Source organism: Loxodonta africana, chromosome 17 (genome assembly GCF_030014295.1).
Source record: "Loxodonta africana isolate mLoxAfr1 chromosome 17, mLoxAfr1.hap2, whole genome shotgun sequence".
NCBI classification, from domain to species: Eukaryota; Metazoa; Chordata; class Mammalia; order Proboscidea; family Elephantidae; genus Loxodonta; species Loxodonta africana.
Genome location: NC_087358.1, coordinates 41,522,673 through 41,537,586, shown reverse-complemented (window position 1 = coordinate 41,537,586; position 14,914 = coordinate 41,522,673). Strand labels below are relative to the sequence as shown.

The 14,914-nt window shown below is 42.2% G+C and overlaps 1 protein-coding gene across 2 annotated transcripts in view; it reads right to left on the bottom strand.

Moving 5' to 3' along the window:
* PCDH9 (protocadherin 9) overlaps positions 1–13,337 on the bottom strand; it is a 1,059,620-nt gene extending 1,046,283 nt beyond the window's left edge. For both annotated transcript variants that reach the window (XM_064270054.1, XM_023551235.2), the window contains exon 1: positions 8,381–13,337. In XM_064270054.1, the coding sequence (XP_064126124.1) occupies positions 8,381–11,416 (3,036 nt within the window). In that variant the 5' untranslated portion in view covers positions 11,417–13,337. The remainder of the gene's footprint in view (positions 1–8,380) is intronic.
* Between the last annotated feature and the right edge of the window lie 1,577 nt (positions 13,338–14,914).

The following is a 14,914-nucleotide window of genomic DNA, read 5'->3' as shown; positions in this document are numbered from 1 at the left end:
CACTTAATTTTCAGCGCTGATTTCCTGCAATCTAAGAGCTTATGAAGGGTTCACTGTGTTTAAACAGATCTCTGCAAAATGTGCCAGAACTTGCCTGTCTGTGATGCCATTCATTTGGAGGTGCATCCCAAATTTCTATCACTGGCACTCTTATTTCCGACTAAAATAAATATTCTCCGAATGAAAGCTGAAGATTAGGAGGACAAAAAAAGGAGGCAAAGTAACTAGCACTGGGAGAGATATATGCGAATATCAGCTGAATGACAATTCTTCATACCATTCACCACCAAAGCTTAAAGACTCAAATACTTTGCAATCCATTAGTTTCTCAATATCCTGAAAGGGATTAGAGTATTTCTTAATCAACTGCTAACAGACTGCAAAGGGCCAGAGACTGGATATTAACCAAGCAGTGTAATGCTAAAACGCAGAAATGGTCAGATAGAAAGACATACCATGGAGGAATGTTAAAACACAAGACATTATGCAAATATGATAAAAAAAGACCTTCTTTCCTGTAGCCCAAACAATTAAAAATCTATATAAATTAATAAAAGGTGAAGCTGAAGTAGACTCCTTTCAAGAGGAGATGGGTTAATTTGATGTTTTTTTTCCAAGGAACTCTGGAATAATTAGTGTAAAATGACTAGAAAGAATCAATCAAACACGCCTGGAATGATCTGCCTGTGTTTACTGGTGGTCCCACGTCCATCATTTTAAATGCGATAGGTGCTTATGATGCTGCAACCTATCAAACTGTTAGAGATCCAGGAAAAACACTTTCTCATGTCACTTAAATAATGGATAAGTATGTAAAAACAGATCCATAACGAACTTTGAGTTCTGAAGCCTTCAATTTATATGTTACGGCTCAGAAACATCACTGATTAGGCCAGTAAACTTGACGTAACGTCTACAGGAGACAAACGTAACATCTATAGACACCAGTATGAGTAAGATGGGTTAACTAAGGATTGTTTTTTTTTTTCCAGCTTATCCCCGTCATCACGCTTTACGGTTAAGAAAAGACAGTTGCTAGCTTATTTAGGCATTGCAAATTTTAATGAATTGTGGCTTAGGAAAAAAAGAATATAAATCCAAACCAAAATGCCAATCACGGTAATCTATCTTTCTCATCCTATGTGTCTGATGACTGACAGCCCAATAGGTTTGTATCAAACAAAGGCAAAAAGCATGTGTTCCTTTCCAAATGAGATGTTTGACAGATTTAACAGCTTTCTGAAATAACAACTGATGAAATCTTAAACAGCAGATTATACTTCCTGTATACACGAGAGATCATGTTACTAAATTTGGATTTACTTCATAGACACAAAGCCAAGGTGGGTGGGGGGGTACTGGCTATTAAAAAATCCTCAAGACATTAGCATTCTTACTTGTTGGAAGTCTAACTCCTATGCCTCCAGGTACTGAAAACTTTACAGTTAGCCACTTGCTGAGCCACATTCCCAAAATCTGACTAACACCTACTCTATGATTAGTGTCATGTTTCTACCAACCTGATATAAACTTTAGGGCCCTGACATGTAATACATTCTGAAAAAATAGTCAATGTAAAATCAGGTGGCAAGAAAGGCAAAACAAAAAATATCCACATTAAATAATTCTTAGTTATTTTCCCACTAAGTTAAATATGACGGAAAGCCTGGTGGCATAGTGGTTAAGAGCTAAGGCTACTAACCAAAAGGTCGGCAGTTCGAATCCACCAGGTGCTCCTTGGAAACTCTGTGGGGCAGTTCCACTCTGTCCTAAAGGGTCGCTATGAGTCAGAATCAACTCAATGGCAAAGGATTTTTAAGTTAAATACATGAAATTAATATTGATTTATTCATATCAGCAAGAATCGCTAAAGAGACTCATTTATAGTTTTGATAAAGAGTGCCGTCTAAGAAAACACCAGACTAAATTCAGAGAGAGCTTATCTCAAGGATTTTTAGAGAAGGCAGTAAACAATCCACTAGATTCACTCTTTTTCTCTTTATTTGTTTGTTTAACTATCCATTGGCCAAGAGTTCAACTCTGACAAAGTGAGACTGACAAAGTACTAAAGAAGAGCAATACAGACAATTGACATGGACCTGAAACCCTGTAACCACAAAGACTGGTACGACTGGATCAACACAACCTTTGCATCTTTCAGCTTCTGGTGGATTTCTGTATTCTCCCCAAGGGTATAGAAAGCGAAAAAACAGAAGTATATAAGAAAATAAGATGAATTGTGGCTATGAGCTATGAGCTATCAACCAAACCCAAAACCAAACCCATTGCCGTGGAGTCAATTCTGACTCATAGCAACCCTATAGGACAGAGAACTGCCCCATAGAGTTTCCAAGGAACGCCTGGTGGATTTGAACTGCCAACCCTTTGGTTAGCAGCCATGGCACTTAACCATCACGCTGCCAGGGTTTCCATGAGCTATCTGAAGATATAAAGTGCTACTTTCTTACCTCAGCACAACAATGTGAAAAAAAAACTCATTAAAATTCCATTTCTAACATTTTGAGTGTAGTTTATAGACAACTCATGTATGTCCACATGTAAATGAAACTTCAAGAGTCGAAATAATAAAAAATTTGCAGTTAATTTTAATGATGCCAAAGTCTGTACTCTGTTGCCATGAGAATGACTTATCTGAAACCAAGGCAAACTTCAAATTTTGTGTTTCTATATCTATAATTGGAAACCCTGGTGGCATATTGGTTAAGTGCTACGGCTGCTAACCAAAAGGTCGGCAGTTCAAATCCACCAGGCACTCCTTGGAAACTCTATGGGGCAGTTCTACTCTGTCCTATAAGGTCGCTATGAGTCGGAATCGACTCGACGGCAGTGGGTTTTTATATCTAGAAGTGCAATAATATTTAAAAAAATAACAATAAAATATTCAAATACAGAAATCATTTTTCATGCTAATAATTGTCCAGGAATCAGCTGACATGTTTAGTACAATGCTGACTTTTCATTATGATTCTTCTTCAGGCTATTGGCAATGAATGCTAATTTTTATCTTAGTTTTATAGTCTACAAGTATCAAACTGGAAAAAAAAAAAAATGAGATATTTGCTCCACAAACCTAAGAGGGAATGTAAGGAGTTTGAATAGATGTCTCATTCTCATTTCAAAATCTTCAGTGAATGCCCAAGTGTTTCTGAGTATCTTCTCCCTTGTAAGTGTGAAAACTAAGTCCATGACCATACAGTATTGAGCAAAAGAGAAAATGTAGAAATAAATTGTTAACTGATAACTTTTAAAAAATAGTTTGCATTTTGGGGAGCAGATTTCAACTGTCACTAATACACTCCAAAATTTAGTAGCTTAAAATATTGTAAAGTCATTGTTAACCTCACAAATATTAGTTCCCTTCACTTTCAATTATTATTTTTCTTTCTTACTGTCATAAATAGCAATTCTGTCACTGTCTTTTGCACCTAACATGACATAACCGCATTTTTAGTGGTTGTAGTAGAATTACCCGCCCCCCCAAAAATCATAAATGTAACATCAAAAAACCAAAAGCAAACCCATTGCCATCGAGTTGATTTCAATGCATAGCAACCATAGGACAGAGTAGAACTGCCCCATGGGGTTTTTAAGGAGCGGCTGGTGGATTCCAACTGCCAACCTTTTGGTCAGCAGCTAAGCTCGTAACTACTGTGCCACCAGGCTGCAAATGTAATATAGTATCCACAAATGGTTTGGAATAGACGCAATTCCCTTCATACTGTACAAGTACATGTATATACTTGGGTGTAGCATGCACACACATTTTCAGTGTATAATTTCTTCAGTGTATACACACATTTATATATATGTAACAAATACTACTCTAGATTGCGACAAGTTAAAGTCAGGATGCTTAAGTTCTACAATGAATATTTTCATTTACAAAATCAAACATAACTGTCCCCCATGGCGTAGTGGTTAAGTGCTACAGCTGCTAACCAAAAGACTGGCAGTTTAAATTCACCAGACACTCCTTGGAAACCTTATGGGGCACTTCTACTCTGTCCTATAGGGTCGCTATGAGTCAGAATCGACTTGACGGGACGGGTTTTGTTTTGGTTTACCTAGAACCAAATTTGGAAACCCTGGTGGCGTAGTGGTTAAGAGCTACAGCTGCTAACCCAAAGGTCAGCAGTTCGAATCCACTAGGAGTTCCTTGGAAATCCTATGGGGCAGTTCTACTCTGTCCTATAGGGCCGCTATGAGTCGAAATCAACTCGACAGCAATGGGTATGGGTAGAACCAAATTCTAGTGCAACTATCACAGAATATTTTTATTACTTGAAGAAGTTGTCAAATGTAAATAAGTCACTTTTTTTCTAACATTTTCATTTATATTCAAAAAAGCACATGAGGGCCAAGAAAATTAATTCTCCAATGCTATCACCGAGGCTAGAGACAGCAATAAACAGCTTACTGTAAAGCCTCCAGCTACAATAAAACGGCTGTCAATAGCGGGCTAAGAGTTGGGCTGTTCAAAAACAGGTCCTCTGGAAGTGAGTATCTGAAAGAGAAAGGAGCGGACATATCTTGTTCTAAAAGTGGGGTCCCTGGACTGGCCACATCAGCATCACCTAGGAACTTGTCAGCTGAAGTAAATTTTCCGGCCCCGCTGCAGTGGTGTTGAAACAGGAACTCCAGGGCTGGGGCCCGACCATCCATGTTTCAACAAGTCCTCCAGGTGATTCCGGGGCATGCTGATACTGGGAGGTAATAGCGTACATATGCTTTATCATATCTATCAAGAATACTTTCTCCCCCTTTTAAAGAAAATATATCAATGTGCTTTATCATTTACTGTCCTACAGGAATTTTGTTGTCATCCTCTTTAGCTTTATAGCAGTAAGCCTTGCTTTTTGATGAAAAAAATATCAAGACGTGATTTTTTGCTAAAATATGGAAATTTCACTCAACTTGTGAATGCTAAGGTCACTTCCAAATATTTATAAAAAATAACTTGGGGGGCATTCAGTGACAGATTCGTTATATTCAAGAAAAAGGGAAGTTTAGTAAAATACGGTGGCTGAGGAATGTGCATTTACAATTGTTTCATGCATTGTTTTTGCAGAATAACACAAGGGGAAACAGGAAGAGGAAAAACAGTCAGCCAAATCAGGCACCAATGCGCTACAAACCAACCCGCGGGGTAAAAATCAGACATTAGGTTTTCATCATATAAAACCGTTGCCATCAAGTGGATTCTGACTCATAGCGGCTCTACAGGACAGAGTATAACTGCCCCATAGGGTTTCCAAGGGGCGGCTGGTGGATTTGAACTGCCTTTTGGTTAGCAGCTAAGCTCTTAACCATTGTATAGACAATACAAATCAATTTGTTTATATTTGGTGACCTTTATCCAAGAAGCTTACAGTTTAGCTACATACCAATTAGCACTATAAAGTGAACAGAAGTTCCTGTTAACAATACATGTCCCCCCAACTAAAACACTTAATAGATCATACGCTAGTGTCTAAACTTCTTTGAACACTTTTATAGCAATAAACCCTATTTTTTCAAAAACTGTGTAGCTGCAGGAGCATATTTAGTATAAAAGCCACTAGCTGAAGTGAAGAAGCTAAATTGAAGAAGTTTTTAATTTCTAGCCTAACTAGAATATCTGCAGAAATCGGAGAGATCAGCAAAGAAAATTAAAACAGCAGTACATGATATATGTTCTTCTTTCATAAGAAATATGGAAAGCCTGGTAACGTAGTGGTTAAGTGCTATGGCTGCTAACCAAAAGGTCGGCTGTTCAAATCCACCAGGCGCTCCTTGGAAACTCTATGGGGGCAGTTCCAGAGTCACTATGAGTCGGAATCGACTCGATGGCAACAGAGTTGGTTTATACTAAAATTGTACATACTTTATCAGCATCGCCTCTCTCCTTACTTCCAATGCGCCTTTCCTCTTGCACTGCAATTTCTCTTTTTCAGTATGAAAACTTGCAACAAGTATAAGCAAAGCCATTTCAAAAGCACTTTATCATAACAGTGAATTACAGCGACATCTGAACATCCAAACGCCTCTCAGCAGAAGAGCAAAGTGTCATAATAGTCTCAGGAATGTTATAAAATGTACTTTAGTTCCAGTTAAGGAATTACTCAGCATCCAATTTGAAAGATGACATCATACAACTAATCTTATGACTGACTAAGCCTCAACAAAAGGTCTTTTCCATACTTTGCTGAAATGCACTCAACATTTGTTAGTGAACTATATATAACTGTATAGGGTTCCAACTTTTGGATAAATCAGAAAAAGTAGATCTGTATATCAATGCTAACGCCCACCACACTTATACGAAAGGGAAGGTTACGGGACCATATTATCCGTGGCTTTCTCTGGAGAACAGATTTCAGATTTGACATGGAGACTTCTAAATCACATTCACTATTTTCAAGATATCATGCAAATCACGAAATGCCATAAATATATTGTGAGTGGCTTTCACATTAAAAGTACATGAAGCACGTTTGGTTTCCCAAATTACTTTTCTAATTAGTTGTAAATGAGTTAAATTACAATTAATTGTAAAATGAACTATTTTACAACTTCTGGAAAATCTTTAAGAAGCCTGGACAATTGCTATGCTTTAAAACATCAATCTCTTTTTAAAAACTGATGAAGTTCCCAGGAAAGTCATCCCAACCTCAACCTGCATAAAAGCCTTATATTCACCTCTTCCATGTTAATGTACGTACTCTCATCCTGTGCATTTAGCGCTAAGAATCTGTACTTTTAAAATGTTCTAGGTATTTCATCTTTTATTTTAAAAAAAATTGGAGATTTTATTTGCGTAACTGTAGGTATTATACTTCATGTTCTGAGAGGATCCATGTGATTTATTGTCAAAGTTATTTTCAATAATAAATATCTTATTAATGTCAAGCCTTACAGTGAGTCCTGGAGCAATAAGCAATAGATGGTAAGAGGGAAACTAGGGTTCTAATAAGACACCCCACCGCACTCCATCCAGAAAAAGAAAAGAAGAAAAAAACAATCTTGATTTTTCAGAAACTAATCAGTAACAGTCCATACTGTCTTGCAAGTTCATTTTGCTTTCCTTGATTTCCTGAAATTTTTATATACGGACTTTTTTTTTTTTTTTATCAAACTCAACGGGCCGTCACCATAAGGTGAACACAGTATCAGCAGAGATAGAAAGTGCATTACAAAACCCTAGAAAGTTTTCGAGGTGAGAGCTAATCACGAAAGACCAAGCAAATGAACTTAAACACCAGTTGCTCCAGAGCCAACTATCATTAAGTAAAAGGTATCTTTGGCTGTAGTACCAGCTTGATCCTTCCCTCCCCCCTTCCCGCACTACTGCGGGATTGGCCCCTGGCCAACACACGCGACATGATACCCTAGTGCCATCTACAGGCTATTATTGACATTCAAATTCTGTGGCAACAGACGAGCACCAGTGAAATAAATTAGACAGTGCTGCATTTAAATCTTTATTAACAAGGAATTATTAGACCTAAGAAAAACTAATTCTGGATTTGGTTGAAATATGAGTTTCTCAGCCTCTTAATTCCTCTTCATATGGCATATTTCAGTTTAAAATGAGTTATGACAGATCACTTATGCATTACTAAGATGAGAGAATATTTACAATGGATTCATTCTTTTCTGCATAAATCAGCTATATTAGGGAGAAACCATTCCTTTTTTTTTTTTTTTTTGAAAGAGTACTTTGGCCGTTGAGGACAATCTGAAAACCTTTCTATTAAATACTCAATTTACTAAATAATTACAGTAAAATCATCTGAAATCAAAGAGAAGACTTCCTATATGGCTTAGTTGCAATCTACCAACAATCATGTGCTTCACAGCTGATGTACATTTAATATCCTACTGTTTAGAGACTTAAAAAAAAAAAATTAACCCCTTTTTACCAACCACAGCTCCAGTATAATTACAGTCAGACCTTCAAACATCATTTCAAAGTTGAGATCTGAAGGTGACTTTTTAGATCAAAAAGGTAATGTGGAAATCTCGAAGCAGTCAATTTGGAAACCCCAGGAGCAGAATTTGGTGTATCAGGACAGGATTTCTTCCTCGGCAAACATTACCTTGGGACATTTTGAAATAATTTCCTCTTTTCATCTTTTGCCATTTGAAGGAAACTGGGAGGTTAAATAATTCTCAGAACTCAGAAATTTCAAAGCTGTTCTAAAAATTCTTGATGGAGCCCCAGAGCAATAGAAAAGGGGTCAAGTTTTTTTTTCCTCCCCCCCTTTTTGATTTAACTAAGCTCAAGTTAGACCAAAACAACAGACACACTGGCACATTAATACTGGTTGACTGGGCACTTGTATGCAGTACTTATAGACCAGTAAAAGTGCTCGTTTACCTGTCTGGTGTGTAAGGGGCCCTTTGTCTTGAAGCCTCCTTGGGAACTGCACTCTGAGGCACTGAAGTGGTCTGAACTAGTGGAAGAACGTTTGGAAAGCGTGTCACAACCCCCGACAAAGGTGTTGTCCAAAGGGAGTTCCTGAATCACATGATGCTTTTTCACAGAAACTGGAGTGTCAGGTTTAAGGTGAAAAGCAGGCTGTGGAGAGGCAGATTTGTAGTGCTTGGCCAGGTCGGGGCTGTTAGGCTTGAAGGTTGTTGGAGGGGCAGGGCCCCAGTCAAATCTTCCTATGCTTTGCTCCTCCAGCTCAGCTGGCAGGCTTATTGTCCCATTGATAGGTTCGTGAACTGCATCATCCGGCTTGGACTCTTCGATAGTAACAAAGTTCAAAAGAGAGCTCTTGGGAGACTTTCTTTTCTTCCTTTTCTTTTTCTTGTTTTGTTTGTTCTCCTGGTTTGGGGACATCCATTCAGCGCCTTGCTTGCTCCTCTGAGCTGCTTTGAACCTTGATGCATGGCGACAGCGCACCAGAACGGTGACGAAGATCACAACAATGACCACCATGGCGCCTGCCACGATGGCGATCATGATGGTGAGATAGTCCTCGTTTTGATAGGGTTGGCTACTATCCCCTATGTTCCTGTCCAAGGGGGTCTCCATAGTCCTGCGGATCAAGTCATAGATGTAGGAGGCATTGCCAGCAGTGTCATTCACATATAGAAAAACCAGCACGAGCGTGTGCAAAGACTTCGGATACCCCAGGTCACTTATGTTGACCACCAAACGGTGCAAGCCCACATCAGTAGATGCCGGTTTTTCTTCCAGAGTAATGTTACCTGTTACCGGATCGATCCGAAACAAACCTTTGTTGTTTCCACTCACAATCGTATACTTAAGTTCAGCGTTCATTCCTGTGTCAATATCCACTGCAAAAACTTCTGCTACCACGGAGCCAGGAATGGCTGAGAGGGGCACCAACTTGAAGGAAGTGTTAGACGGTGGAGAAATAACAACGGGGCTATTGTCATTGACATCCATGACATTGATAGTTACTTTCGCAGTGGAGGAACGGGGTGGTTGTCCTCCATCTGTGGCTTTGACATCGAAAGTGTAGGAGCTCTGCTGCTCTCTGTCAAATGAAACGTTTGACTTTATGACTCCGGAGTATGGATCCAACACAAAATTCTCATTGTCATTTAGAATGGAAAGAGTCACGGCTTTATTATCCCCAGCATCTGCATCTGTCACCGTGATTACCCCCACAGTACTATACTTTGGCAGATTCTCAGACACAAAAAATTGAAAATGATTATGAGTAAACTTGGGGCTATTGTCATTCTCATCCAGAACAGTAACTATCACAGCCGCTTGGCTTTGGAGGGGAGGGGTCCCATTGTCCCTGGCAGTTACTGTAAAAATGAAGCGTTCTTGTTCTTCTCTGTCAAAGACTCTGGAGGCTGTCAAAACTCCTGTCTTTCTGTCCAGATCAAAGAAGGAGGCATTCGGTCCAAGCTGATAAACAATGTCTGCATTTTTCCCACTGTCTTCATCTGTGGCACTAATAGTTGTTAAGTATAACCCACGTCGGTTGTTTTCAGCAACTGACAGCTCAATTACAGGCTGGTTGAAAATTGGTGGGTTGTCATTTTCATCCTCAAGCTTAACCCTTACCAGGGCAGTCTGATTTAAACTAGGTTTCCCAGAATCAGAGGCAACAATTTTAAAGCTGAATTCTTTGGTGCCCTCATAGTCCAACAAAGAAGAGGTTTCTAACAAATACTGGTTGTCATAAACTGCCTTCAAATGAAACGGGACCTCTCTTTCAATGAAACAGATCACTTTGCCATTCACATCTGTGTCCTTATCTGAAACTGTAATTAGGGCAATCTTTGTATTGACAGGATCTTTCTCAGATAAGTACACTGTGCCGTTGATGGGACTTATAATGTACCTGAGGTCTATGTTGGGAGGGTTATCATTTACATCAGTGACATTGATGGTAACCGTTGCTCGAGCAGGAGTGGAGCTGCCATCACTAGCCAGCACTGTCACTTTGTGAATGGCTGTCTCCTCGCGATCTAAGGACCTCTGAACTGTGATCAGTCCAGTAGTATTATTTAAAGCAAAGAGTCTTTTGGTTGCAGGGGCGACCTGGGCACCAAAAATGTACCGGATTTCTGCATTACTGCCTACATCTGCATCAGTGGCGTGGAGCTGAATCACAGAGGTGCCTACGGGAGCGTTCTCTGGGATATGCACCTCCACTTGACCCTCTTTAAACACTGGCCTGTTGTCATTTACATCACTTACTGTGACCTGCAGTATGGCCGTGCTGGATTTCTGTGGAGTGCCTCCATCCTCTACTTTGATTTTCATCACATAGGTGTCCTTCTGTTCTCTATCCAAGTTTTGCTGAACAATCAATTGCGGCCACTTCTCTCCCTCCGGAGTTTCCACGATGTCCAGTCCAAAAACACTCTGACCATTTAACAATTCATAATGCTGCACACCATTGAAGCCTGTGTCAGGATCTGTTGCCGATGGAATTGGAAAGCGGCTGTTGATCAAAGTGTTTTCTGGAATGGAAATATTGATGACCGGAGATGGAAACATGGGGGCATTGTCATTGGTATCCTTGACAATTATTTTTATTTTGATCAGCCTGAAAAAATCATTGGGGAGGATCACCACCTCAAGTTCAAAGAAACACTCATTCTCCTCAGCATAAGAGGCCCCAGCACAGAGTTTTTCTCTGTCTATTCTGTTGGAGGTTGTGAAGATTTCCCCAGTGCTACTGGATACTTTCACCAAAGGGGCATCCCCAGCTTTAGAAACCAGTCTGTAGACAAGGCTGGCGCTGGTCCCTGTGGCGGCATTGATGTGAGAAATGTTCAGATCCTTTGGTATGTTTCCTATGGGCACATTTTCAGGCAATTCCTCTCTAATAGTGTAAATAAGTTCTTGAGCTATTGCGGAATCGAGCCTTAAACAGGCGATCAGAGCAGCCAACAGGTAAAAATCCCTCAGGTCCATGATAATGTATTTATTTTCTTTTCCTGGATTTTAGGGTTTAAAGGTATCCACTGAGGAATGATGCACAAAATGCAAGAGGAAGCGCGCACAGACTGGAGGATGCATTACATCTCATCTCTTATCTGGAGACAGCCACTGTCAACAAATCGTATAGACAATATTATTCTTCAATAAATAGAAAACACACAGTCACAAAATATCACAACAAATTTTCCTCTGCATATTAGTAAACATGGCAGTTGGCTCTGCTGCTGTTTCCAAGTTAACTCTATGAGTGAAAACACCAAATATCCCTTGCTTGTTGCATTGGCCCACAGAAAATGAAATTAGCTACTTTGAAATTAAGGACAGCTGCTGTTCTTTTTTTTTTTTTTTTAACCTGTGTTCACCCACATTGTTTTTTGGATGCTGTTTAATTCAAAACAGGCATTCTTGGTCTCCTCTTCCCTTCCCCCTTTCTAACCCACCTCCCTGAGTTTTTTTAGGTACGAGTGAAAACCCTCAGTGTTTAGCTACGGTTCCTGCTAATTGCTTGGTCACACGTCAAACGTGATGTTTTCTTCTCTGCTACACTGAGTCATCTCTTTCTTCTGAAAAGACTACCTTTTTCTTTCCTTCCAGTTCCTCAACTGCCTTCTAATACAATCTTACTGGGAACCAGGCATCCCAACATGCTGCTGCAGCATCATAAGCAAATAGTCACCGGCCACTTCAGAGCCTCACTGCCTGGAAGCACAATACCAAGACTTCGAATTTCTTACCCAGAGCTTGTTCTCTTTTCTCCATATTGCTCAATTACTCCCAACTAGAATTAATAAACACATTAAAACTTTTTTAAAAAACGTGTAATAATATTCCTTATTCTAGAAGTGGAAGAGGCTGCCGAGATGTAAGTGAAACGCAGTGAACATCCCCCTGTAACGAACGGCACAATATTTTCTACTGAGCAGAAAAGAGAGAGAGAGAGAGAGAGAGAAATGCTGTTTCTTAACCCTGATCTCTGGTTATAATATTAGCAACATCTGTCACACATAAATACGGCAACCAATACTGCAGGTAAAAAGGCTCCTGCTTAGATGCTCCCCTAACTGCAATTTGAACGTATGCAAGGCTCCAGTCAGCCACCTACTTGAGTAAAACTGGTCAGTTCCCAAGCACTAATCTTATCTGCATTAGGCTGCACGGTAGCTGATGCCCGCGATTAGTTCCGGCAGGGTGATGCAGGTAGGGATGCAGATACAGCCGAGTAGGTGAGCTCTGCCCCGACCATCTACCCAATTACAAACATCCCTCTTCTACACGGAGGATACAGCTAAACGCAGAATTTACGATTGGGCATGCGAAACTTTACACTTACGTTAGTTGCCTCAACCTTTCCCCTTTCCCGGTATGCTGCAGTTAGGAGTGATTTGTTCCAACACATAGAAAGCCATGCATCTGGTAGCACCAGTTTGGGGAGAAATCAGAAGCAGCAAAACGTTTTCTCCTTGCAAAATGTGTTGCTTCGGGCTGGCAAATTAGCAACTCCAGAGAACAGATTCACAGATTTGTCGTTAGTCATTCTCTCCACATTTCGTCTCTATTACCCACTGGGTCTGGGCTCTTCTGGTATTTCACACACACACACCATCCAGTTGCACTTCTTCAGCTCAGGAGTATTTTCCACAGCATCAAGCATACCATTTCCATGCGGTACCAATACTGCTGAAGTCTCTAACTTCTTGTAGGAAATGTCAGAGTTGGGGTAATGGTGATTCTCTGGCTGCTCTCCGGGACGACAGTTGCCTGGCGAATTCCTAATCGGTTATCTCTTTCGTGCTTCAGAGACTCTAAGTCGCTCCTTCTGTCTTGCATCTCTCCCTCTCCCTTCTCCTCTGCCCCTCTCTCCTTCTCCCTCTCCTCTCTCTCCTCTCTCTGAACTGAATTTCTTGATATAACTCTCAATAAGCCCAGAGGGAGGGCGTGACGGCCGAGGCCCCGCCCCGGAGACCTGATTGGCCGGCATCTTGCGGTGCGGGCGGCCGCAGCCGGGCGCGAGGGAGGGGGCGCGGAACAAGGCGCTGACTGTCTCCCAACTCCCCGTCCTCATCTCCCCCCTCGGTAGCCGCGAAAACCTGGAGAGTGAATCCTGGCCCCGGGAGAGCCGGGTTCCAGGAGAGCACTGAGCATGCGCCGCAGGGTCCGGACAGGGAGGGACGCGCTGGAGCGCCAAAGGCCGGCGCGGACACGGGTTTGGCAGGCGGGAGCGTGGTCGGCGGCTGGTCCGCATCGCTCGGGGCTGCTGGCGGCGAAGGCCGGGCGGTCGGGCGAGCGTGGGCAGCTCGGGCGCGGGCCCGGGGAGCCCCGGGTGGCGCGGCTGGTAGATGGGGGACGCCGAGGCGGCTCATCTCTGGGCACACATTTCACCCTTATTTGCCAGAATACAAAGGGGTCAAAATGCAAGGATGGGAAAAAGTGAACCTGGGGTCCCGGGCGCGAGACGCACTGCCGCCCCTGGAAGGCAGCGCGGGCGAGCGGAGCCGCGGAGCGCGCAAAACGGCCCACACGGTCGGTGCTGCAGGGAGAGGCTTTTGCAGGCAGGGCACCTAAAGAACGGCGGAAAGGGCGGGCAGCGAAAGGTCAGGGCAGCGCGTTCCTGAATTTCAGTCGACACAGGGAACAAAATTAATTGGAACGCTTCCTACATGTAGGCTCCGGAGCGTAGCAGGGGAAAGGGAAAGCGACAACCTCCGGGATCCGCTTGGTCAGTCCTGGCCAGCCTGGGGAAGGTGCGAAATGTCGTCTCGGAGCGCAGGACGGGCCGCGGGGCCGATGGTGCCGGTGCCTGCCCGCTCTGCGCCGCAGCTCCAGAAACCTGGGGACCGAGGTCGCCGGACGCTGGGCTACGGCAGAGCCCACTTCCAGCTCGTCCAGCTGCAAACTTTTTGTCCGCGAGCCTGGAAAGAGTCCGGTCCAGCTGCACCCCAGGCCGTGGAACACCTCAGCTTAGTGCAGGGAAACCTTGCGCTTTCTGCTGGTTGCAACTTCACATAGGATACTTGCCTTTTCCCGTGCAATTCATTTCTCCGACTCCAGCTCTGTAGCGTCTGCCCGACCGTTTTCTCCTTTTCTGACCAGGGCCGGATGAAATGTCTGCCGGAAGGATTAGCCTTAGCCCTTAAATATTGGCCCCGAAAGCACTATTTATATTTGAATGATCTTTTAAAATCAGTAAACCACGAAGATTTGTGTAATGGGTTGTATCCACTAAGCCAGATACCCAAGTAAAGTTTGAGGCATTAGCGTAACAACAGATCAATTGGACCAAAATTGTTATTTTTTGTGAATGACCTATAAAGGTTGTCTGGCAAGGTCTTAGTGCATGACTGAATAACTTGTTCTAACAGGAAGATAAAGGGCATTTATTTTAGAAAACCTGTGTTCGCTCTGTACCAGGCTGCTTGTACGTGACATTCTCTTCCCATACTCATGCCTCTGTGGTCGAATGTTCAGAGATAG